This window comes from Mesoplodon bidens (assembly GCF_964165515.1).
Source record: "Mesoplodon bidens genome assembly, chromosome: 11".
NCBI lineage: Eukaryota > Metazoa > Chordata > Mammalia > Artiodactyla > Ziphiidae > Mesoplodon > Mesoplodon bidens.
In genome coordinates, this window is record NC_138167.1 from 95287092 (window position 1) to 95312178 (window position 25087).

General features: G+C 39.6%; 2 protein-coding genes across 13 annotated transcripts in view; one reads left to right on the top strand and one right to left on the bottom strand.

Moving 5' to 3' along the window:
- ACSS3 (acyl-CoA synthetase short chain family member 3) overlaps positions 1-18946 on the bottom strand; it is a 154553-nt gene extending 135607 nt beyond the window's left edge. For 8 of the 9 annotated variants that reach the window (XR_014017116.1, XR_014017117.1, XR_014017118.1 and 5 more), the window contains exon 1: positions 18540-18946. Coding sequence is in view for 6 of the 9 variants with exons in the window: in XM_081249920.1 (XP_081106046.1) it covers positions 18540-18847 (308 nt within the window). In the remaining 3 variants the exon portion in view is untranslated. Of the gene's footprint in view, positions 1-17269; positions 17352-18539 lie in introns of all 9 variants that reach the window. The other variant, XM_081249922.1, reaches the window with a different exon arrangement.
- A 3763-nt stretch (positions 18947-22709) lies between these two features.
- Positions 22710-25087, top strand: part of LIN7A (lin-7 homolog A, crumbs cell polarity complex component) — a 245147-nt gene continuing 242769 nt past the window's right edge. For all 4 annotated transcript variants that reach the window (XM_081249927.1, XM_081249932.1, XM_081249928.1 and 1 more), the window contains exon 1: positions 22710-22822. The gene's annotated coding sequence lies outside the window, so the exon portion shown is untranslated. The remainder of the gene's footprint in view (positions 22823-25087) is intronic.

The window sequence follows — 25087 nt, forward strand, 5'->3', positions numbered from 1 at the left end:
GCGGGCTTCAGTAGTTGTGGCATGTGGGCTCAGTAGTTGTGGCTCGCAGGCTCTAGAGCGCAGGCTCAGTAGTTGTGGCGCACGGGCTTAGTTGCTCCGCGGCATGTGGGATCCTCCTGGACCAGGGCTCGAACCCGTGTCCCCTGCATTGGCAGCGGATTCATAACCACTGTGCCACCAGGGAAGTCCCTCAATGATTATTTTTAATTATATGTTACAAGTGTGAATGAATGTGAATTGAAGTAGTACTCTTCTGACACTTTAACACAAATAAGTAAGAGTCTCATGAGGTAACTGCTCAGCAAAAACAATGACGCGCTCAAAAGACTACTATTGCACACAAACAGAGAAGGCTTTAAGCATTTTTAAGAGAGCATCATATTGCTTTGTTCACACTGTGACATCTCATCTAAATTACAGGTACTTGGCCTTGGGCAGTATGAACTGACTGTTCCGGGAAACCCTCCAAATTGGGTAACTGCTTACTTGGGGCAGCATAATAACCTCATGTTAATTGAACCACTAGGATATTTGTTTTTGTAAAAGTAGTTGGAAAGCACATCTCTCTATAGGACAATATTTTAACAGAGAAACATAATGCAAAGAGAAATCTGTTCTTTAGCCCTACTGATACTTTCCACATGAGTACACTCAGAACCTGGCCCCATCCCACTAGCTTTCGCCACAGACTGCCCCCATCTCAGCATGAAAGGACAGCTCAGGCATCTACACCTCTGCCAGATCATCTTGGATTATAACTGAGTGAATTGCCAGTGAGAAATGCAGCCAACAGGAAAAAGAATAAAAAGAAAGGCTTTCAAGAAATCAGTACCTGTTATCTGAACTGGATCCACTGTCAACAGAGAGAGAAGGCATGAATGAATGGTCCTAAAGATCCCCAGGTTGTGAGTCATGCTTGGCAGCTAGATTCAAAGCAGAAGATGAGGACACAATTTTATCTCGTTGCTTTATTTTTATTCTAGAGGAAATGCAGGAAAAACAAAGAATTGAAGCAAAAGGAAATGGGATTCAGCTTAATTCAAACGAGGAAAAGATAAAATTATAATTAAAGCTAAAGGTCAAATGTAAAAGTGAAGATAGAGATGTTTACATTTCAAAGCATAAATTTATTAAAATTTAAATATAATCCCCAATAAATATATGTTTCAAAGTACATTCTAAAGGAAAGTAAACTTCATCAGTCAGCCCTATTCAAGACAGCTACTTAGGACACTCTTTGGAGCAGTGGTCCTCAACCAGCCAACTCAGAAACAGGTCATGATGAGCTCATAAGGAACCAAACTCCAAATCAGAGCAGGTTCCTAGAAAACCAGACAGAGACCAGGATGCCCACGGGGACCCTAAGCAGGTAACCCTGAAACCTCAGAACCATCCAGGGAATCGGGAGGGAGCAGACGAGGAGGAGGTACACTCTCCAACGTGAACCGATATTTGTTGGAAGGGAGAGAAGATGCCTTTTAGCGTTTAATCCTAATGATAGCCATGACAACGTGATGAAGAAGGAACAAAAAGGAAAGGGGGAGGGGGAGAAAGAAGAAGAGAGAGCAGCCCCAGCACCATGCAGGGCAGGAGAAAGCCAGTTTGTTGACATAGTGTCATCTTGCTCTGGTTAAGGAGAAATGGGAAGAAGAGAGGGGAGAAATAGGTAAGGATTGAAACTAATGTGCTCTAAAACTTAGGACTTTAGGACTGCATATTTTTTCTGTGTTCATATTACATCTTCATCTTAACTATCCATTTCTCTCTCTTTAAGGCTACAACTCAGGCAGAATGATACGCTGCAATGTTCTGATGGAACTGTCCTCTACAGCTGATGCTCCCAGAAGGCAGATACCACATTCATTAACTCATTCTGCACACTTAGCTCATGTCCACAGAGAGATGTTCTATACAAGCTCTTATTAAAGTGGAAGGATACAATCAATCATTTTAGAAGGTCTAAAAAGAACTTTTTCTTCCCACTGAGCCTTGTAAATTATTCTGAGATTGTTTCTATAAAGACTAGGTAATTGAGGGAGATACACAGGGAGCATCAATTTTGTTTGTTTTATTGCTTAAAATAAAACGATCTGAAGCAAATGTGACACAATGTTAAGATTTTACAATGCCCAATGTTCAGTGTCCACTAAATTATTACCTTTATTTATTCTCTAAATGTTTCATAAGGAAAAAGACTGTGGAGTCTTAGTCACAATATTTATTAATATTTTTGGAGAAATATTTTGACAATATACATCAGAAAGTGTATAATTTCTCTTTGACCCAGAAATCTTCTAAGAATTCATCAGCAAGAAGGAAGGAAAGAAAGAAACAGAGAGAGACAGATGGACAGTCAGACACAGGGACAGAGAAATCTTTGGAACGCTGTGTCCAAAAAAGCAAGTATTTCTGCAAGTAAAAAGAAACCACCCAAAAATCAACCGGAAGGGATTGTGAAATAAATAATCTTATATTCACCCAATATGTTTAAATATTCTGCATATACTAAAAATCATGAAATAGAAGAATAGAGGAATGGAAACATCACAGCTTATTCCAAGTGGGAAAATGAGTTATCAAACAATATGAACAGTATAATTCCATTTTTCTGTAAGAACAAAAATAGAGACCCAGAGAGTCAAACAGACTGACAAACAGACAGAGATAATAGATTTTTAAAAGGCACAACACATACACATACAAAAAATATGTGTGGGGCTTCCCTGGTGGCGCAGTGGTTGAGAGTCCGTCTGCCGATGCAGGGGACACGGGTTCGTGCCCCAGTCCGGGAGGATCCCACATGCCGCGGAGCGGCTGGGACCGTGAGCCATGGCTGCTGAGCCTGCGCGTCCTGAGCCTGTGCTCCACAAAGGGAGAGGCCACAGCAGTGCGAGGCCTACGTACCGCAAAAAAAAAAAAAAAGTGTGTACAAAAACTGGTGGTGAATCTGAATAAGGTTTGCAGTCTAACTAACTGTATTGTACAAATGTCAGTTTTGGTTTTGATAATGTACTGTAGTCGTGTAAGATGTTACCACTGGGGAAAGCTGAGTGATGGGTACCAATGACCTCTTTCTACTATTTTTGCAACTTCTTATGAGTCTATAATTATTCCAAAATAAAAATTTAAAAAGAAAATAAAAGACTGAAGGGAAATATACTGACTATACCAAGATATATACTAAGAATTATTTACATATTGAACTATAATTGATATTCCACCTATTTTGGCTTTCCTGAGTTTATCTAATTAAAACTTAAAGTAATAACTGCACCTTTGTGGGGGAAAAGCATAAACCTAAATTTCAATCAGAATTACTTTTGAATAAAAAATGTCAATGAAAAGTAATTCAAAACTTAGATCTCAAACCTAGGCTTTGTGATTATAAAACCTCTGCTCTTTTACCTAAGCCAGATTATATCCCCTCCAATTTCCCACCTTCACTCTCACCAAAACAACTTTACACATAGACAGAAACTAAATCCAACTTAACTAACCATATACCACTGAGTGTAAGTTAAAACATTAAGAAAAGTAACCTACTGTACAGCACAGGGAACTCTACTCAGTGCTCTGTGGTGACCTAAATGGGAAGGAAATTCAAAAAAGAGGGGATCTATGCATACATATAGCTGATTCACTTTGCTGTACAGTAGAAATTAACACATTGTAAAGCAGCTATACTCCAATAAAAATTAATTAAAAAAGAAAAGTGGACAAAATTTTTATTGTATTTTTTCCCTAGTTTTATCATCAAAAAAATCTAAGAACAAGGTCACAAACTACATCTTTGCTCTATCCTTGCCAATTCTCCCACTATCTACATATCATATCATAGATAAAACATTTTCCACTCACATTTCGATAATTTGAAACTTGGACACAGTACAGCCTGCTCAATTATCCAAGAGTTCATTATCCAGCTGGTGCTAACCAAGCCCATTATGTCTCTTTATTCTCTTTTTTGTTACTTGTCTTTTCTTCACCTTCCTGCATGTTAGCACCTCTAGCAGAAAATGAGAGGCTGCACAAAGGGATAAAATTAAAATTGGTTGACTTTTATCTATTAAAGGATTCGCTGGTTACAAAATGACCACTGTTCATCAAAATGTGAGCCTGAATGCTCTAGTTACTCACACCTCAACAGTCAAAGGTAATTCAGAGTAGATTGTAAAACAAAAGCAAATTTTATTACCCATATTTTCAGAAAATAATAACTAGGTAGTTCATATCACTCATGATTACTCTCCTTTTATTAAACAGGAAAATGAAAGCTATCTTATCACAAGCAAAAACACTTTTTTTATTTGATGTATGAAATCATACCTCAAAGCTATACTCTTCCTGGACTCTCATTCAGCACCTGGAATAGTGCCTGGCATGTAGGAGGCATTCAAACATTTGATGAGTGAACAAGAGAAAGAAAGAGAGAATAAATGAAGGAACAAATGAGTTAGGAATGGATAAGTTCTAGAGCCAAAAAACTCCACTTTTAACAGGTCAACAAACGTGTGTGTGTGTGTGTCTGTGTGTGTGCATCTGACTTGTTTTTAAATCTGTTAACACCAGTAGTATAAGGATAAAACAGGATTAACTGGAGAGGAAATATGACACAATGAGAAGCTGATACACTCTAAAGTCTAACAGATTTGGTTTTTCATCCAAGATCTGCCACCTGCATTCTAAGTGAACATGAGCTAGTTACTTAACTTTCCCTAAATTCTTCTTTAAAAAAGTATTCTCTTGAGAAGTTAAAAAACTATGGTAAGAAGTATTACTGGTGCTATTCTTACTGTGATAATATATTTTGTATTGTGTAACACTTCAACACACACTCACAAACACACTCACATATGTGCATGCACACACACTCATACAAGTACACATGTACAGAGTAAAATCATCTTTTAGGATTTAAGAGATTTTGATTTGAGTATTATTATTTCCATCAAATACAATACTTGAAATAACTAGATATTTAATAAGAAAAAGAAAATCTTCCTAATTAAATTTTTTTCTAATTATAAATTTTAAAATTAATCCTTTTATAAATTAATTAAACTAAGGAAAGGAAATTTCATTAAGTTGGATCTACTAAGGCTGTAACAACAAATTACATTTCAAACAGTTCTTGAAATATTCGGGTGAAATGAGATGTTTAGAGTAGATATATGTAGAAGATCTTGAGCAGTCAGAACTCAACATTTTAAAATAATAATAAAGTCAGTTTTGCATTTTTCTAAAATTCAAGCTTTTACCAGATTAAGATCAGCTTTTATTCCCAATGTAAACATTAACATTTTTATCATTTGTGGCAATACCATAAATGTATCCTAGAGAAATAATATTTTTATGTTACCTCATAGCTGTCACTTTTTTTCTTTCTTTTTAAGTTTTTTAAATGGAGGTATAATCCATATAAAACATTATATTAATTTCAGTGTATAACATAATGCTTTGATATTTGAGTACATGGTATACAAATTTTTTTTCTTTTCTTTTCTTATGATGAGAACTTTTAAATTTTACTCTCTTAGCAACTTTCAAGTATGCAATTCAGCGTTATTAATTGTAGTCACCACGCTGTCCATTACACTCCAGGACTTATTTATCTGGCAACTGGAAGTCTGTACCTTTTGACGACCTTCACTCATTTCACCTACCCCCAACCTCCTCCCCTTTGGCAACCACCAGTCTGTTCTCTGCATCTATGACCTTAGTTTTTGTTTTGTTTTGTTATTTGTTTTGGTTTTTAGAATCCACATGTAAGTGAAATCATATAATATTTGTCTTTTATTACTTTTAACCAGTGGGCTTTCTTTGGTAAATAAAATTTGGTTTATCTGGTTAAGATATTTACTAAAAAAAAAAAAAAAAGACTAAAAAATGATAATCTGGTAACATGATACTGATACAACTCTTAAATCTGATATTCTTGGAACCTGATATGTGCCGAGACAACTTTCCCAGTCCATATTCACATGGGAACTTGGTCTGTACCATATAAGTAAAGTATTTCCCTCCTTGCAGTATATGTGTCTTTGCAGTATGTGTGTCTTTGGCTTGAGGACTCGATAAATATGTTGAAGAGAAGCAAAAGGAGCCAACTGCCTCATAATAAAACTTAGACTCATGAAGACAAGAAAATTTCAGACCCTCTGATGCCTAGACAGAAAGAAGATTCATGGATCATTTTGGGTCTTGGTGGGATGGATGATTCAGGTAGTATCTACCTGTAATTTATATAAGAACCTAGATTTAGAAGATGGATTAAGAAGGTTAATCTCTATGTGGTGAAGTTTTAAAATCAGTTTGATGGATCCATACAAGGTTATGTGCATTCCACTGCAGAGATAACAACAAAGGTGACTGAGATCTGACCCCTGCCCTTCTATCACCTAGTTGTGATTTTCTTAATTACTGGTAAGAGAAAAGTAACAGTGGAGTATGAGCTTATATAGTGGGTGTATAGTGACTAAATGGAGATGGGAATTGAGCATTCTTTGCCAAACTAGCTTAAAGGGAAATAAGATTCAAGGTGATGGGCTTTTTAGGAAAGAACCATTTGTCAAGAAGACATGTACAAGTTGACTCTGGGAAAACAGTGAAGATATACATTCCACTAAAATGAGAGGAGAGTGGAAGACACATAGAAACCTAGGAGACAAATGGGAGAAAGGAAGTTACATCTCGGATTAAAATTTTTTTAAAGTTTTAACATTGTTCTCATTCCTTTGCACTTTCTAGGTACAGTCATATGACAACCAGACAGAAGAAGTTAGTGTAGTCACAACTCATTACCAAAATTAGGCTTTTACCACGTGACCCAATGGGTGTGAAAAATTAAGTCTACCGCTATATTACAAGTCACTTAATCTCTCCGTCCTTTAGTTTACACAGTCATAAAAATGCATTATAACTAAACCTATCTCACAAGGCGTCAGAAGGATTCAAAAAATACATACAGTCTTGGCATAGCGTCTGACCCAGAGCAAGTGCTCCATAATTAGCGACGGCTATTGTACTGCCATGGGTGTTATTACTGTTGTTATTATTATCATTATTGAGAGGCATGCCTCAGTTTTAAAGAACGGAATGAATAGCTCAGTCATGAGCTAGAGAATAATCACGTGAGTTTCCTTCTCAATCTATTACAGACTCTCCAAATATTATTGTGTGTCACCCCCTAAACACTCAAAGGAAAATTTAACATTTTTAGATCATTTGTTCCCCAAAGTTTTGCAACACCTATGGTATAACACAGATAAGTGAGACAGCCCACAACTCATGGTCCTTGTACTGGATTTCAAAAATAAGATATTCATATTGGAGCCAAGAGAGACAGATGCAATATGATTCCTAAAAATACTCATCTCTGCACTTAACATACGCCATTTATCAAGGCCTGTCCACCTGCACTAGCATCAAGATGAAAAGCAATGAAAGCAAAACAGCAAAGAACACTATACTTGAATGTATTAAACAAAGTAATCAAAATTAACAACTTCCATAATTACAAACATACAAGTCCTAGTATTTTCTTTTACTGAGAAGTTGGAGGGAAATTTTTCAAATATTCATAATTAGATGAATTAACTAGGCTACTTATCACCATGTTCTCATAAAAATAATGTTAAAGCATACTACAAGCAATGAGTAATGTGGTCATTATAGATTTTCCTTAAGCCAGAAAACCAACACAGCATTTTTAAGAGAAGGGCTTAATATTGTTTTCTACTGTCCAGGAAACATTTCTAAAGTACGTAACAATTAATATAAAGCCCCTCTCCCGCCACTTTTGGGACTGTTGTACACATTTTAAATATTTTATATAAAAAAAAGTTTATTTTTTCAAAGAACATCAATCTATTATTCCAGATATAATAGAGATATTTTCCAAATGTTTCTGACATGTAGATCCAGATTTTTTAAATTACTTTTAGTGGTTTCAGTGGAGAAGAGGTAACAAAAGAAAAAAAAAAAAAACTAAAATTAACTAAGACAATTATTATAGAAACAATATAATGTAGTATATATTTAGATAGAGTACAGACACTAAATTCAGACTGCCTGGGTTCAAATCCTAGATCTGCTACTTACTAGTTTTATATGTTTAGTCAAGTTTCTTAAACTCTCTGAATCTCCATTTCCATACCCACTAAACGAGAATAAAAGGTACCCTACGTCACAGGGTTGTTAGAAATATTAAATAAATTCAAGTACTTAAATAAATTTAAGTACTTAGTATTGTATCTGGCTCATAGCATGGATACCATAAAGCTTAGCTGTTCTCACTAATATGCTGGACACTCACTATTTATGTACATGAGCAAACTTACTCATTCTAACAGCCCTAGGAGTTATTATTATAGATTATACATATATTGTTGATTTCACACTCAATAAAGATAGGCTGGATTACACACAGTAACAATGGCAAACTCTCAACAACTTGAAAAAACGTTTACTTCTCACTCACGCATCTTTACTGAGGCTTCAAGTGGACTCTCAGGAGCGTTGTTATCTATGCATTTTTGTTCAGCAATCCAGGCGACAGGTGCTTCCACGATGGATATGACAGACCAGAGGGGACTAAGGACCGAAGCCCTGTGGCCACTAAATGTTTCACCAGGAAGTGACACGCCTTAGTCTGGTTGCATTAGCCAAAGCTAATCACATAACCACGCCTGGGTGAGGACATCCAGTCCTCCTGTGTGCTCAAGAGTGAGAACAGACATTGCTGAACAATAATACCCACCACAGTCCCCCTTCTGTACTTATTTGGGACAATGTATTGTTCAAAGAGTGGGGCCTAAGTTTTAACCCAGATCAGTTTGCTTTTCTCCACTAATAATGATCCTCGGGGCTTCCCTGGTGGCGCAGGGGTTGAGAGTCCGCCTGCCGATGCAGGGGATGAGGGTTCGGGAGATCCCACATGCCGCGGAGCTCCTGGGCCCGTGAGCCTGCGTGTCCGGAGCCTGTGCTCCGCAACGGGAGAGGCCACAACAGTGAGAGGCCCGCGTACCGCAAAAAAAAAAAATAAATAAATAAAAATAATAATAATAATGATCCTCAATAGTTTTTTTCTCCTACCCACCAAAATAGCTTATCGCAGGGGTCCCTAACCCCTAGGCCAGGGCCAGTAGCGGTCCGCTGCCTGTTGGGAACCGGGCCACGGAGCAGGAGGTGAGCAGTGAGCTAGCGGGCTCAGCCTCATCTGCCGCTCCCTGCCGCTCCCCATTGCTTGCGTTACCACCTGAACCATCCCCCCACAGCCCTCGCCGTCTGTGGAAAAACTGTCTTCCACAAAACTGGTCCCTGGTGCCAGAAGGTTGGGGACCACTGGCTTATCGTACAAATTCCCATTAGTAACAGTGACAAACTTCATTCGGCCTTGATGAAGCAGGGAGAGTTGGGAAGAAGGCAATGTCAGGGCATTTGTGGTTTAAAAAAGTGCTAAATTCTCAACTAAGAATTGATGAAACTTTACGAAATCTTTAAAAAAGTGTGGAGAGAAAGCAAAGTGAGATTAGTGCAAAAGTAGATTTTTCTAAGCTCCGATGCATTTGCCTATGGTTATTTTAGCAAACAGTCAATAATAATGATTTTATGTCCCTTCGACTACTAAATTTTTTTTACCATTTTATTGTACTAATTTTTTTTTTTGCACAAATATCTATATTGATCATGTCTACAGCAGATACTGAGCATTCCTTCTTCTCCCTTAATCTACCCAAATTTCTTTTACTTAACTGATGTCACTTGGAAGACATCTTAAAAATTATACTTGGGAAATGTTGTTATTCTAACATCAAAACCTAAGGAGAACGTATTCCTATTGTCCAGAGTTATCTCTTAAATCAAAGACCTACAGACTTTAGATGCGTTTCTTCCACTGAGAGCAACTTATATGTTAAATCAGTAAAATTCACTACTTACCTACAAGTTATAAATCAAACACTATCCTTCTCTAACAATGTATTTGAAAAACCTGTTTTCAGCTATTCTAAGATTTTCAACTGGACTATTTCAAACTGGAAACTCTTAAACTTCAATTTTCCTAGATAGTATAAGAATAATACTTCTCCTTTCTACGCACTGTCGCTTACCTCATTTGGCCATAATACCAGCAAAAGTTTATATAATTCATACTTTTTACAAGTTCTCTAACCACATGGTTTAAATAATTAATTTCTACATTCAGCTGTGCTTCCTAAAACTGTAATTTAAAGAAGTTATTACATTCATATGTATTATCACAAAGATTCATTAGCCTCCCACACATTTCTCTCACAAATGTCACACCACAATGGAAAGCAATGATCTCCCTCATGGAGTTGCTGCTTAAGCAGAAATTCTTTAAAAAGAAAGAAAAGCAAAAGAAGAAGGAGGAGGAGGCGAAGGAGAAACAAATAATTTCAACCACTGGATTTTTTCTTTCTCAACTAACAGTATATAGCCTGAACAAAGGAAAAGTAAGCCACCTTCCAGGAGGTGATAAGAGTTTGGACTTTCTCCCACACTTGGTCACAGCTGATTGAATTTCCATTGTTCATTGATTGTGCCATTTGTCAGGCAATCCATCCTTGCTTATGTAATCAGAGCGTTCCAGTAGTTCACTCTGTTCTGTCCTGAACGTTCAGCAGCATGACAGACAAAATTACACACAGAACAGCACCAAGCCGCTGACCTTTAGAATATAAAATAAGGCCGATCTTTTGAAATTGGTCTTTGTTGATGAGGTTATCTGAGGGACAGTATCTCTAACAGGCCATTTTTCATGCTGACCAGGTACCTTCATAAAATATTTTTTTATTTATAAAAAATGATAATTTAAATTTTAAATATACCTGTACTGTGCACAATGTTATGAATAAATTCATTTCATTTAGAGTTTGTCAAAAGGGGACACATTTTTCATCTCTAGATAAAACTCTCACCTTCAAACCAGAATTAAATATAATTTTAATAATACCTGATAAATACGAAGGAAATTTTACAGGAAAGAAAGAAAGAGAGAGAGACTGAATTTCTGAAACACCTTAACGTGGCTGACTAATTGTTGGCCAAAGAATCAAAATTCAGTAGAGGAATTAAATTACTTTCTGATTATATAAAGTCCACATTATATTTGTTTTCTTTTGAAAGAATGTCAAACTCAGAAAAGTTGCAAGTACAAGATAAAGAACTTCCTTCCCTCTGAACCACTTATTGACATGATGTCTGAAACCCCAGAATAATTTAACAAAATCAACAAATCTTAGTTCCTTCATCTTGTTTTAACTGTCTCCTTATCTTCCCTGTCAAACTTACAATCAAATGCTTAGGTATCTAGCTCACTAGAATCTCTGCAATATACAACAAGAACATATAGATCTGCTGAGTAGCTTCTTACTCCATCTTTTAGACTTTTCCATTTTGTTTCTTCCATGAACTTGTGGTATCTAAAGAAAAAAAAAAAAGAAAAGAAACCACACAAAGTTCAACTTGTAAAAACACAGAGTCCTGTTCATGGGGAACAGGTTTCAAAATAAGCAAAATTCCCTTGATTCCTATTTCACAGATTTCTTCACTTCTGCCATTAAACAAAGGATTCTCCTAAAGGGGGAGGAGGGGAAAGTAAAGATATTGAGGAAACTATTTTTCAGGTAACCCAGACACCTCCACACGGTATCATCTTGTCTTCCCTTCCTGTCACTGTCAAACATCTCCATGGACTCTTTTTGCCTACCATCAGTTCACCCTGTAATGCAGGATTCTGGCTTTGGCTTTCATCTCTCCATTGACATCGCATTATTAAAAGTCACTGAGGAGGGCTTCCCTGGTGGCGCAGTGGTTGAGAGTCCGCCTGCCGATGCGGGAGACACGGGTTCGTGCCCCGGTCTGGGAGGACCCCACATGCCGCGGAGCGGCTGGGCCCGTGAGCCATGGCCGCTGAGCCTGCGCGTCCGGAGCCTGTGCTCCGCAACGGGAGAGGCCACAACAGTGAGAGGCCCGCGTACAGCAAAAAAAAAAAAAAAAAAAAGTCACTGAGGATCCCTGAGTCAAAACTGCTATCCTTCAATCCTCAATAGCCTCAAAACATCTCTCGACCCCTTTACCGCTATTGACTTGCCCTATTTTTATCTCTTCTCTCCCTCTTACTCCATGGCACAAAACATCCTGCTGTTCCTTCTCCTACTTCTTTGAACAAGCCTCATTCACTCTCATAGGTTTTTTTCCCCCCTTCCACTTGTCTTCCAAGTTCAGTTTTTAGTATTTTTTTTCTTTCTCTCTCTCTCTCTCCTCTTTCTCCCTCTAAATTGCTCTCTCTCTCTCCCCACTTGGCATTCACCAAGCTTCAGCTTTCACCTCTTTACAAATTTCAGTCAAATCTATAATTCTACAAGTCCTCGCCAAGTTTTCAACTCATTATCTTTAATTTCACAATTCCTCCACCTGGATATCTGAGTCAAACTGTCACGTTTCCCATAACTTCTTGACTTCCCTACACCCCACTGCCAGGCAGTCACTATGTCTAATTTAGCTTGGGACAGCAGTCACTCAGTTCCAGCCAAGCGTTGCAATGCAAGAATGCTGACTCACTGCTGACAGATATTCTGCTTTTTTTTTTAAGAGAAGCCCCCAAAAACTGAATCATTAAAGGAATTTTAGATTTTAGATGAAATCTTCCCATGTTTAAATACCGACAACTACTTTAAAAAGCAAACAAACAAAAAGCACCTGGGTCACACAAAACCTGTCTGCAGGATTACAATCAGGTTGTGATTTACAGCCTAAGAAGTGAATGCAAATGTCTTAGCTTCTATTTCAAGCCTTCCAAAACCATCCTGAAACTACCTTCTGAATTCGAGTACAAGTAACTCAAAATAACCACTAGAAGCCAACTGGTCTACTGTTCATTCTATCCTACAAGCGTATTTGGTTCTTTCTCACCGCTATCCCTCTGTCATGTTTGCTCTGCACACAGAAGTATTTTTCTTTCTAAGTCCTACTTTAAGATTGAGTTTAAATGCTATTAGTTCCCTGAAAACTTCCTGGACCCTACTAGCTTATACATTCCAAAGACATTAGTACCTAGTACTCTGTCAGGCACAGTCCTAGACGTTTTACATGCTCCCCACCACCACTATAATCCTAAGAAATTGATACTATCATCATTCTTATTTTATTCTTCAATAAGGATATTGAAGCCTGTCCAAAGCAAGCGGTGGACCTGGGGTTGAACGCAAACATTTCTTGTTCCAGTGCAGAAAAAAAAGTAGTAAATTCAAGTTTTGATCATCTACTATGTGACATGTGTTTTGTGCCAGGAAATTTTTAGATCCTTAACAAGACTCACCAGACCATTTACAATATGGCTCTCTTCTTCTTCTATTATTTCTTGATAATTTCCCTGCCTCACTAGCCTTCTTTCAGTTTCTAGAATTTACTGAGCTACTTCACACCTCACGGACTTTGCACGTGCTGTTTTCTTTGTCTGCAATGTTCCTCTCTCCTTCTGAGTCTAATCTCCACTCATTGTGATATCAGTTTAACCATCATTTCTTCAAGACTCCTACCATGATCCTTCCAGAAAAGATTATGTTAAATCCCCCTATTATTTCATAGTATCTACTGCAACTCTAAATAAATAGGTTTGTAATAATTTATTTAATGTATGTCTCCCCTACCGCTGTGCAGTGAGTTTCTCCACTATCTCTTTCATCATTTTCTCTGTACTATACACACAGTGAGTGAATGATTGGTGTCTTTCTCACTTATGAGCCATTTTAAGACCTGGAGGGATTAAACAACCTTTATCTCATAGCTAGTAAGAAACTGATATCTTGCATGTTAACCTAAACAATTTCCATTATAGAGATGTTAACCAAGCAGAAATCATTTTCCAATAATCTGCATTTAGTCAGAGACTTTTCCTTTTCAGCTTATAGTCACTGTTAATGCATATTAAATTCTAAACCAAACCGTATGTGAGAGTCTGATCATTGAATGTTGTTTAAATAAAAATAAACTAAAACAGAATTGCAATGCTTTCAAAGAAAGGGATAAGGGATGACGCAGACTGAAGAGTTAACCACAATGCATGCAAAAGTGAATTGCCTAATTCTTCAGAGTGGCAGCTGGATTTCAATTTCAGGAAAGGCAGCAGGATGTCTAATTCATCAGCAGAAAATAACCAAGGCATCCATTCTGTTGTTCCAGGATTAGAGAAATTACTAGGAGTTCTAATTGCTTCACCTTATATTGCAGTTCTCTACTGAAGTCTCTATAATAGAGAATTTAGTCCCCCCAAAGCTAGGTGTCAACAATGTGAATTAACCAACAAACTGTGAGGAAAGGTGGTCCTTCACATGTTCCTAAAGCACCTACATGTAATATGTCTTTCAAAGATCTCAGCGATTATAGTCCCAGAAATGTGTTTTACAGGGCTATTGCCTACAATAGAAAGTCCCTAGTATATCATCCTTAAAGATTTCTATTCCATGCTCACACTACTGCATTTGTAAACTACTATTGGGTAGTTTACGCCATTATAAAAGCTAATATGCATTACTATTTATGTGTTGGGGCTCTTGGTAGGCCTGTAGATTCGGAGGGGAGTTTACTTTCATGAAAAATGAACAGACAAGCTTTTAATGAGGAAAGAGAATCCCTCTTGCCTCTCGGAAGCCAAAGGGCATCAGAGATCTTGACTACACCTATGTCAGCTACACCTAGAAGAGAACAATTAGCTGTAGCAACCCCTCCTCATTTTACTTAAGAACTTGGCAGTCAACATCTCCCTTCCCCCATCCCAGCTTCAAAAAGAAGTAAGCAAAGCACCTCACATCAAATTGTGCCTGTATCCACTTACCACCTCCCAAGACATACAGAATCAAAAGCCATCAGATCTATGTATCCTGTTATCTGACTATCACTTTTCAAACTCATATGTCTGTTCTGTCCTAGAATCTAGGGACATAAATTAAAAAAAAAAAAAAAAAGACATTTGTCCTGCCCTTGAGTTTACCTTTTCAGAAAAAGGTTAACCAATGAGAAATATCTGCAAATAGGATTCAGATTGAAACCATGTATTGAATGAAATTTCAGATTAGATGTATGGTCTGCTGAGCCTACTTGCCTCCCCAACTCTGCTCTGTCAACCAAACTCCTTAGTAAGACGGAATCACACTGCTAAAATAAATACAGCCTCAAAGACTTATCTGTTATTCACTTTGATCTGTTGGGCTGCTGTAAAACAGGTACAACCATGTGATTCCAAGAGTACAAAGACAGAGAATTCAGATACAATATTGTCAAATGTCAGTGATCTACAATGTACTGAATTTTTGAAAATACCTACAAGAACCCTTTGACAAAAATCCTCATTAAAAAAGGAACATTTTATGCATACAAATTTTTTAAATTAATTAATTTATTTGTTTTTATTTGGGGCTGTGCTGGGTCTTCGTCACTGCACGCGGGCTTTCTCTAGTTGCAGCGAGAGGGGGGCCACTCCATGCTGCTGTGCGTGGGCTTCTCACTGCTGTGGCCTCTCCCATCGTGGAGCACAGGCTCCAGGCACGCGGGCCACAGCAGTTGCGGCACGCAGGCTCAGTAGCTGTGGCTCGCGGGCTCTCTACAGCACAGGCTCAGTAGTTGTGGCACACGGGGCTCAGTTGCTCCGCGGCACGTGGTATCCCCCCGGACCAGGGCCCGTACCCATGTCCCCCTCATTGGCAGGCAGACTCCCAACCACTGCACCACCAGGGAAGCCTGCGTACAATTTTTTTAAATTTAGGCAAGCAACTAGAAATTAAAAAGAGAAAAAACATCAAGAGAAAATCTCCAGATCTTAAATGTCTATCTGATGGACACTTTGATTTCCACATTCTCTGCACTCCCTTGAGCCCTCACCAACTTCAACTAATCCTCTAGAAACCTGCCCTTTCCTTTCCATTGCCACCATTGGCAATGGTCTGACCATTGCCTTAGGTCTGGCCCTCATTGGTTGTTACTTGGAATATCCCAGGGACTTCTTAATTGGGTTCTCTGCACACAGTTTTATGTGAAGGATGCTCACGTAAATAATCTCAGTTCCATACTTTATGACAGATATATGGACATAGAACTTTTTAAGAACACATTCTTAGGTGAGACAATAATTCTGTGTTTTGATCTGAGAAACACTAGGATTTCCTGTTCTTAAATAATTGTGGTATTAAAGTACAAAGACAACTATTCTTCCTCTAACATTTATAGGGTCTATTTCATTAAGACTTGGTCTTAACTCTTTAATAAATTAATCTTCTTACTAGTTCTACATTTATATACGAGAAAACTGAAGCACAGAGAGATTAAGCAACTTGCCTATGAACACACAGCCAGTAACCGTAAGGGCCAGAACTCAAACTCAAAATTCAGGCACCAGATACCATGCTGTTGACCATCAAGACTCCTACCCCTACCGCTTCACCGCATGCATACCGAGTGCTTGGGCCACTGTCCACCACATAAGAGAGGATCTGAAAAATCCTCTGAAACACTACTGAAAAAATTGAACTGGATGGGGAAATGTGCTCAGATTCTAAAGATAAAACCACGTAAACAGCTCCAAATAATCAACAGAGGACAGAGCATGGTGGTGACAGAGAACAGTCTCCAGTCAAGATGTCTTTCTCCATTTCAGGTTCCTACTTTCAACAAGAAGGCATTTGTCGCCATCATCAAAAAATCTACAAACAATAAATGCTGGAGAGGATGGGAATGTAAATTGATACAGCCACTATGGAGAACAGTATGGAGGTTCCTTAAAAAACTAAAAACAGAACTACCAGGTGACCCAGCAATCCCACTACTGGGCATATACTCTGAGAAAACCATAATTCAAAAACAGTCATGTACCAAAATGTTCATTGTAGCTCTATTTACAATAGCCAGGACACGGAAGCAACCTAAGTGTCCATCAACAGATGAATGGATAAAGAAGATGTGGCACATATATACAATGGAATATTACTCAGCCATAAAAAGAAATGAAATTGAGTTATTTGTAGTGAGGTGGATGGACCTAGAGTCTGTCATACAGAATGAAGTAAGTCAGAAAGAGAAAAACAGATACCGTATGCTAACACATATATATGGAATCTAAAAAAAAAAAAAAAGGTTCTGAAGAACCTAGGGGCAGGACAGGAATAAAGACGCAGACCTACTAGAGAATGGACTTGAGGACACGAGGAGGAGGAAGGGTAAGCTGGGACAAAGTGAGAGAGTGGCATGGACTTACCTATACCACCAAATGTAAAATAGATAGCTAGTGGGAAGCAGCCGCATAGCACAGGGAGATCAACTGGGAGCTTTGTGACCACCTAGAGGGGTGGGATAGGGAGGTGGGAGGGAGACACAAGAGGGAGGAGATATGGGGATATATGTGTATGTATAGCTGATTCACTTTGTTATAAAACAGAAACTTAACACACCATTGTAAAGCAATTATACTCCAATAAAGATGTCAAAAAAAAAAAGAAGGCATTTGTCAAATGCAAACCTGACCATGTCATTCCCCCATCTCACTGCTGGGAACTTGGAAATGGTAGTGGGAAACCCCACTGCAGTGTTTTGCAAACTTTTACAGGAAACATCTCTCCCTAATGGCTAGCAGATGAAAGCAACCACACTCTTAAGGCCCATGGCCCAAAGAGCAGCCACAACTCTTGAGTTCTGATGGTGTGACTCACCCTTAATACTCTGGCAAGTTTGACATTTATTCTACAAATGTATCTCTGTTTGTTACAATATAAAAACAATGTTTATAACTACTTATAACTGCAACTCTAGGAGGAAAACGTAAAACAAAAAACTTCATTCCTACCATGATTTCTAGCACCACCTACCTGTATGCATATTCTTTCTGGGTACCCCGTACCGCAGCTTCATATACAGGACAGGGGGCTGTGGACCTAATCCGAGCTACTTGGCATGATACCTAAATCCCTTCCCAAACCAACCCCTGACTCACCAGCACCCTTTCCCACCTCTCCAGCCAACACAATTATTCGCAACCATATCAACAGTCAAATTTCAACCTGTGTTCCACCTCGTGGACTTTAATAATTAGGACCTTGTGGACTTTGAGAAGACATATCCACCCTTCCAAACCCTACTTAGGTGTGATCTTATTGAAGTCGTTCTTCCTCCGAGTGTGTGGATACTTAGTAACACTCCCCTAGTTTATCCCTCGTCTTGCACTTGTTCCCCCGTGGCTGCTTCCCACACTAGACTCTGCTGTCCCTGGGTGCTGGCTCTTGCTCAACTAAGCAGAGCCCTGCCATACAGGTAAATTTCTGGTCTACAGGAAGCGGGGCTCACAATAGGTAACCGAATCCTTCAGGACAAGGCAAAAGAGCTGACTACGAAATTGAAATTAAACACAAATTAAAAGGTCTGAGCACATCTCCAGTCGCATTCTCTTTCCCAAAAGAACTCCAGGTTCCGGTGCAGGGGACGCCAAGCCTTGTCACCCAAGAGAGAGGGGGGTGGGCGAAGGCGTCACTTACCAACTGGTGGAAGGCGAATGTCTGTTCTCCAGCGTTTTGGTCCAGGGCTTGTACCAGCTGATCTGCTCCGCGGCTTTGCCCCAGAACCTCTCGGGGTCGGCCACCGAGGCCGTGAAGTGGGTCTTGTACTCGCAGCCGCCCGAGGACAGCGCCCGGCAGCCCCGGCCCCCGAGAGCGCCCCGTGGGCCGGGGGCCACGTACGCCCTGCGGGCCGGGCCGGCTCCCCGGGCGGGAGAGGACGCGGGCAGGGACCCCCCGAGTCCCCCGGCGCCGGTGACTTTCCGACACTGCAGCCAAGATGGCTTCATCGCTGCCGGCGGCGCCCCCCCTGCAGGCTGCGCTGCCCGCGGTCCCGAGCCCACTCTTCGGGCGACCCCTGGGGCGCTCGCGACTTCCTGGGGCCCGAGGGGAGCAGGCGGGAGGCGGGGGCAAATTCCGAGGTGTGCCCAGAGCCCGGGAGTTTGGAAGTCACACTGGAGTCGCCGGGAAAAACCGACCTGGAGCGGCGGGGGAAGCCACAGGCTTCAGTGGGGGCGGGGAGGGGGGCTCACAGCGTCCTCGCGCGCGGCTAGAGCGGCGCCGCGCGAAACCCGACGCCTCCGCGCGTCTCCAGCTCCGCGACTTCGCCTGGAAAACCGCCCTCAGGCTGCAGCGCGGCCCCCCTTCTCCGACGCACAGGTACCCCTAAGGTGAGGCCGACGGACCCAATTCATTGTTTTCCAGCAAACAAGCTGTGTGCAGCTTCGCAGGGTTGGTCTCTGGAGAGCCAGCCGGTGGAGCGGCCGCGCGTCGGCCCGCAGCGGAAATCCGCCAAGCTGCGCTCTGCGGCCCCACCCCTGAAGTGCCGAGTTTTCTCTTTCTCTTTAAAACAAAGCTCCATCCTCGGCTATTTAGAAAACAGGTGGCTCCTGTGCAAGGGCTGCTCCAGGATTTCCCGACAGCTGAGAGAGGAGGAGTGGAGGGAGGTTGCCCGACCGAGTTGGGAAGTGCTTTGGGGGGTGACTGGCGCTGGGGAAGGTTACGCCGTTGGAATGGGGGTTCACTTGCCGACTGGACTCCCCGCAGGATCTAGGCAGAAAGCGGAGTGACTTGTTGCTTTTCCTCCCTGCCCATTTGCCTCTTTGGAGTTTCTTTGCCCTTTTTTTTTGGATGAGACCCCACGCTCCCCCCCCAAAAAAAAATTTAAGCCCAAAGGAAGAGCAAAGTCAAGACGAATCAAAAGAGAAAAAGAGGAAGCTGAGGAAAATTAAAAGAGAAAGGCGGTATAGATTACTGTCTGGGTTTAACATTCTTCAGATTCCTTCACTGGTTTTTCTACCCGTTAGTGAATTTTAGATGCGCTCTCGTTTGCCTTTGTTACGCCTAATATACGCTGTTTGGTGTGACGGTGTTTGCAGTTTTAAATGTAAAGATGTGTATTCCGAAATCTGAAGTGGGAAATAATGAATGCCCCGACCCTAGGAAGATTGTAAACAGATTTTTTTTTTCTGCAGGAAAAGAATAATGTGAAGATAAAGGTTAAACAGAACAGAGATAAATCTAATGCAAAACAAAGAACATTTCTTTAAGTAATCACCTCAGCTATTCCCTTTCAACTAAGAAGGCACTAGACTTTTCCCTAACACCTGCAGCCTACTCTCTACCAAAGGCCTCACAGCAAATGATTTCCAGTAGCAAAAGGCACTTGTCACTATTTGGATGCAGAGAGAGTTAGGAAGCCAGATAACCTCCTGTCCTCCTCCTTTCCTCTGCCCGGCCGTCTAATGCTGCTGTCTGGTCTACAAGATCCTCTGACCCCAAATCATCCCGTATTGTGTTACAGTGATGTCCATCCATCTTAGTCGTTTGCTTAACAGATGTGTGAGCCCCTGCATTGTGTAAGTTGTGACTTTTGGGGGGTGGGGATATGAAGGAAGCAAGCAGATCTCTACTGGCTCTTACTGTGTATCCACATTGTGCTGGCACTTTCAAATATGTTAGCTCTTGTATTTCCCAAGTACTAAGAAGCGGGAAGTATAATCCCAGTGTTTACCACCTTGAGGCTGTGTGATGGATATCCTGGCACACCAGTAATTCAAGGTGCACAGGCTCCTCAGGTTAGTCCTGTCACCCACCCCAGCATACTATACAAAGACCATTTTCTCTCTGTGCCCCGACTTGAAAAAGGTGGAGAATCTGACTCCAAAGTCCATAATTTCACACCAGGATGATTATTAAAAAGAAGAAAGATTTTAGACTTCCAATAAAATATGACAAGGTGAATACCCACATCCATTCCTCTTCTTCTAGAAACCTCACTGAAAAAGAAAGTACGGTGGTGGTGGCGGTGGTGGTGATGGTAAACACCCAGAAGAACAAAGAGAACAGGAGAGGACAAGAAGACAAGTGAAAGAATGGAAAGAAAATGAATTCATAGTATGTGACTGGGGTGGGGGCAGGGGGAGGTGAATGGAGAAAATGGATTTCCTCATCACACACCTGAAATGCCTCAGGATTTGGAGGCCCTGGATTCCCCTGGAGGTTCAGAATGAAGGTTAAGGGCTTAAAAACTAATTAAAAGATTGTGTGAGATGAAATTAGAGCCCCCCCCCCCGCAACACTGCTGGGTGGAACCATTTTCTCTGGACCCTGCAGTACATTGTCATGTTTTAAGTAATTTTACGAAACAGATTGTGAATGTAAGTTCCATTTCAAGCCAAGGGAAGAGCATACAGTACAGCACAGGAGGAGTGTGGTGGAGAGGCAGAACAGGAGTGGGCAGTAAGACTAGAAACTTGAGCCAGATAGAGAGCTGCAAACTAGCGTCAAATGCAGGCCAGGACCTGAGCTTGAGACCATTCACCTTTGACACTAAAAACCTGTTGACTATCGCTAAGCACGTGAAAAGCTTAAAATCGTTAGCCATTGAGACTCAGTTTGAATCCTAGTACTGCCCATAATTAGGTGGGAAAACTAGGAAAATGAGCTAATTTCCCTACACTGTAATTTCAGTATCTGTATTTTGAGGCTGATAATCCTTACCTCACAGGATTGTTGCAAGATTTAAATATGTGTAAATTGCTGAGCACCAAAGCAGTAGCAAACGAAGGTAATTTAAAGCCTGTGAACAAACAGCCACTCCAAAAAATCAACCCCCAAACCTCCAGCTTCATTAACACCCTTAAAATTTTACATTTAGAAATTTTTGCAAGAAATTATTTTGATTGAAACATGCATATACATTCCATACTGCTTCAAAAAATAAAATTAGATTTTTGACTAATTTGGAGACAAGGTAGTTGCAATCTTTTCAGTGTTCAAGCCCTCTAAAATTCCAGCTTTTTATAAGTACAATATTTATTTCATTGTATGGCAATAAGTGGTATATTTAATGTGCTATTCAAGATGACATTTTAAAGAAATCTTAAACAAAGATTAATTGATCAGATTATCTGAGAGAAACTTTCTAGTAAATGGAAAAAGCATAATAATGAAGAAAAGAGTGAAGAGTATCAAAAAGTGTGAAAGACTGCTCAAGAAGGAATGAGCAGAAGGGAGGAAATTGGAGTTGGAATACTTAATGCCTAAGAAAAAGTTGCTGAAAATTAGAAGAGCAGAGTGGAATTAGAATTAAAAGAGAAAAAAGATACAGGAATCCTACAACTTAATTTTTCTTAGGATTACAGTTTCTGCCTAGGATCAGTCATTCTTAGTACAGACTAACTTTTTTAGCAGAGAGAGTAAAAGGGATTAAAGAGTACACAATTTAAAAGTAAGTGTAGACTACCCTGGTCATGTATTCTGCTGACCACACAATTCAAATTTTTGCATAAATTTCTTAAGAGTTAAATGTCTAACTTTGGGTAAGTATTAGAACTACTAAGATTTTTACTTATGACAAAAGCAAAAATGTTATATATTGAATTTCCTGGATATTATGAAAACTTGGCAAGTACACATGGAATCATTTGCAAAAATTACTTTATCTCTGCAGCAGGTACATGCTGAGCTGAAATTTGAGCCTGCAGAAACACTGCAGATTTATTCTGATTTAGCAAAGAATTTCTGGAAAATATGCTGACTTTCATGGCTTAGTAAATATTTTTAAAACTTCTAAAGTGAAATGACTCATAGTAATGTAATTATAGGCTCCTATTTTGAAACTTTCTTCTTTTTGCCCACATAGTAATTGCAATAAAGGCAAGGAGAAAAAGGCAGATGAAAGAATTGTTTTAAAACAAATAACATTCCAGTGGATGGGAAGAACTCTACAACTTCAGTTCATTCTAGCAACCAAATTTAAGGTATGGGATTCTTCCACCAGCCTTATTTTTATTTCTTAAAAAGATCCTAAAATTTAGTGTTAATTAGTAAAAGGTAATAAAAATGTAGTTGTTTTTATTTGAGAAAAACTGGAAAAGGAACGACCTAGGCAAATATTTCCAATCATTTTTTTCAAGTTCTTAGGGGTTTTTTTTTTCATTTTTTTGTTTTTTGTTTTTATCTGTATAGCAATTTACAATTGAGGGGGGGAAAATCTCATCAATGCAGTTGTGATGGAAAATCCAGTAAAAATGGCTAATATTTTAATCAGATCACCGAAATCCTTGAGAGATCATTTTAATTCTTCTTCACAGATAATTCCTAAGAAAGTATTCTGTTTCTGTTTTATATTCTTAAACCAAAGCCACTGCTTGTTACTCAATTTTTTGTAATAATACTTTAAATATATAAGAAATGATCTCATTTTCAGGGAACAAATGATGAAAAGGAAAAATATCCTTTATAATAAAATTGTTCATAAAGTGTAGTTGATTACCTAACATTACTTTGGGTTACCAATGTGTGTGTGTGTGTGTGTGTGTGTGTGTGTGTTAAGAAGATATAAAGTTAAACTAGAAAATGAAAAACAAGTCCAGTTAACCAAAACAAGAGCTGCTCTTATGTAACAAGGAAGTGGGTAATCATTTGGGGGTTTTAAAGACAACGCAAGTCTTTCAAATGAAGCTATTTTAAAATTGAAGAAAATATGGAGGCAAAGAAATTGCTTACTTTAAGTAGATCGTGAAAATGGATATCTCATTTACATGCATAAGGAAATTATAAAGTATTTGGACACTTTTTCTAACCATCATTCTGAATGATGAGACTTCAGATGACTCTTGTGATACTTTTCTGTTTTACCTGTTAATACAAATCCCTACCTGTTTTTAGAATTGAACACCTGAATATTTAGAGCTCTAGAGTGTGTTCAGAATTCCCAGTGGAGATATTTTGTGTATAAAAAGGATTTCAATGGACTTCTCTTTGTTATTTGCTTACACTTGCTTTTTTTTGCTTAATCCAGATACTCTTATAACTTGGTGTGAATATAAAGTTTGCCTCTTTATATCTATATACTTATAACTGTATATGGATATAGAGTTTCTCTATAACATTATATTGCCTCCTCCCACTGAAACTTTTATTAGCCTAGTATAAACCAACTTATCAGTTTTGAAAGAGTAAGAAAACTGTTATTGGTATTTTTATTTTTTATCATTTTTTTAGTAACATTGTTTCATACCTATGAACTTCAAGTAATATTGCTGGGAATCTCCTCCTTTCATCTCTGCTGTGACAACCCCAGGAGACAGTACAAAGATTTAGGTTTTTTTTTTTTTTTTTGCTGTACGTGGGCCTCTCACTGTTGTGGCCTCTCCCGTCGCGGAGCACAGGCTCCGGACGCGCAGGCTCAACGGCCATGGCTCACGGGCCCAACCGCTCCGCGGCATGCGGGATCCTCCCAGACCGGGGCACGAACCCGTGTCCCCTGCATCGGCAGGCGGACTCTCAACCACCGCGCCACCAGGGAAGCCCAATTTAGGTTTTTTGATAGACGATTGCACCTGCAAAACTAACTAAAAATGTATGTGTGTGTGAAATGACTAATTTATCCTTTCTTCTCCTTTGACATTTCTAAAGTCCATTCCTTCGTCACTCCTTCAGCGAGCTAATCTAGTACCCTGCTAGCCCAACTCCCTTTCTGCAGGTTCAACTATCTCCTATCACTCAATTAATTCACAGGGGTTTACTGAGTGCCTCTCCCTCCCCATGCTCAGCAGGATTCTAGGAACACAAAGAATTGTTTATAAATGACTAAGAGGTACTAATAAATCCATCTCTGTTCCTAAGTAGCTCACAGTCTAGTCAGGAAGAAAACACATCAGCAAGTGCCACATAGTTCGTTAGGCCCTTTAGAGGCAGATGAAAAAGCAATAGTGGAGGGCCCAAAATGGAATGGAAGACCCTAGGATTAAGGCAAAAGTAATCATTCTAAAACATAAATCAATTGTATCACCATCTTGCCTAAAATCCGTCAGTGGCTTCCCATCTGCCTATGGTGAGAAATCCAAAGCCCAAAGTCTTTAGCATAGACCTGCTGGTTTCACTTGGGATCTATTCTGCTCCCCTAGAGGGCATTTGGAAATGAGTAGTGTACTATTATCTATTCATGTCTAATAAATTATTCCCTAACTGAGCAGCTTAAAACAACAGATATTTATTATCTCATATGAGTTTCTCTGGAT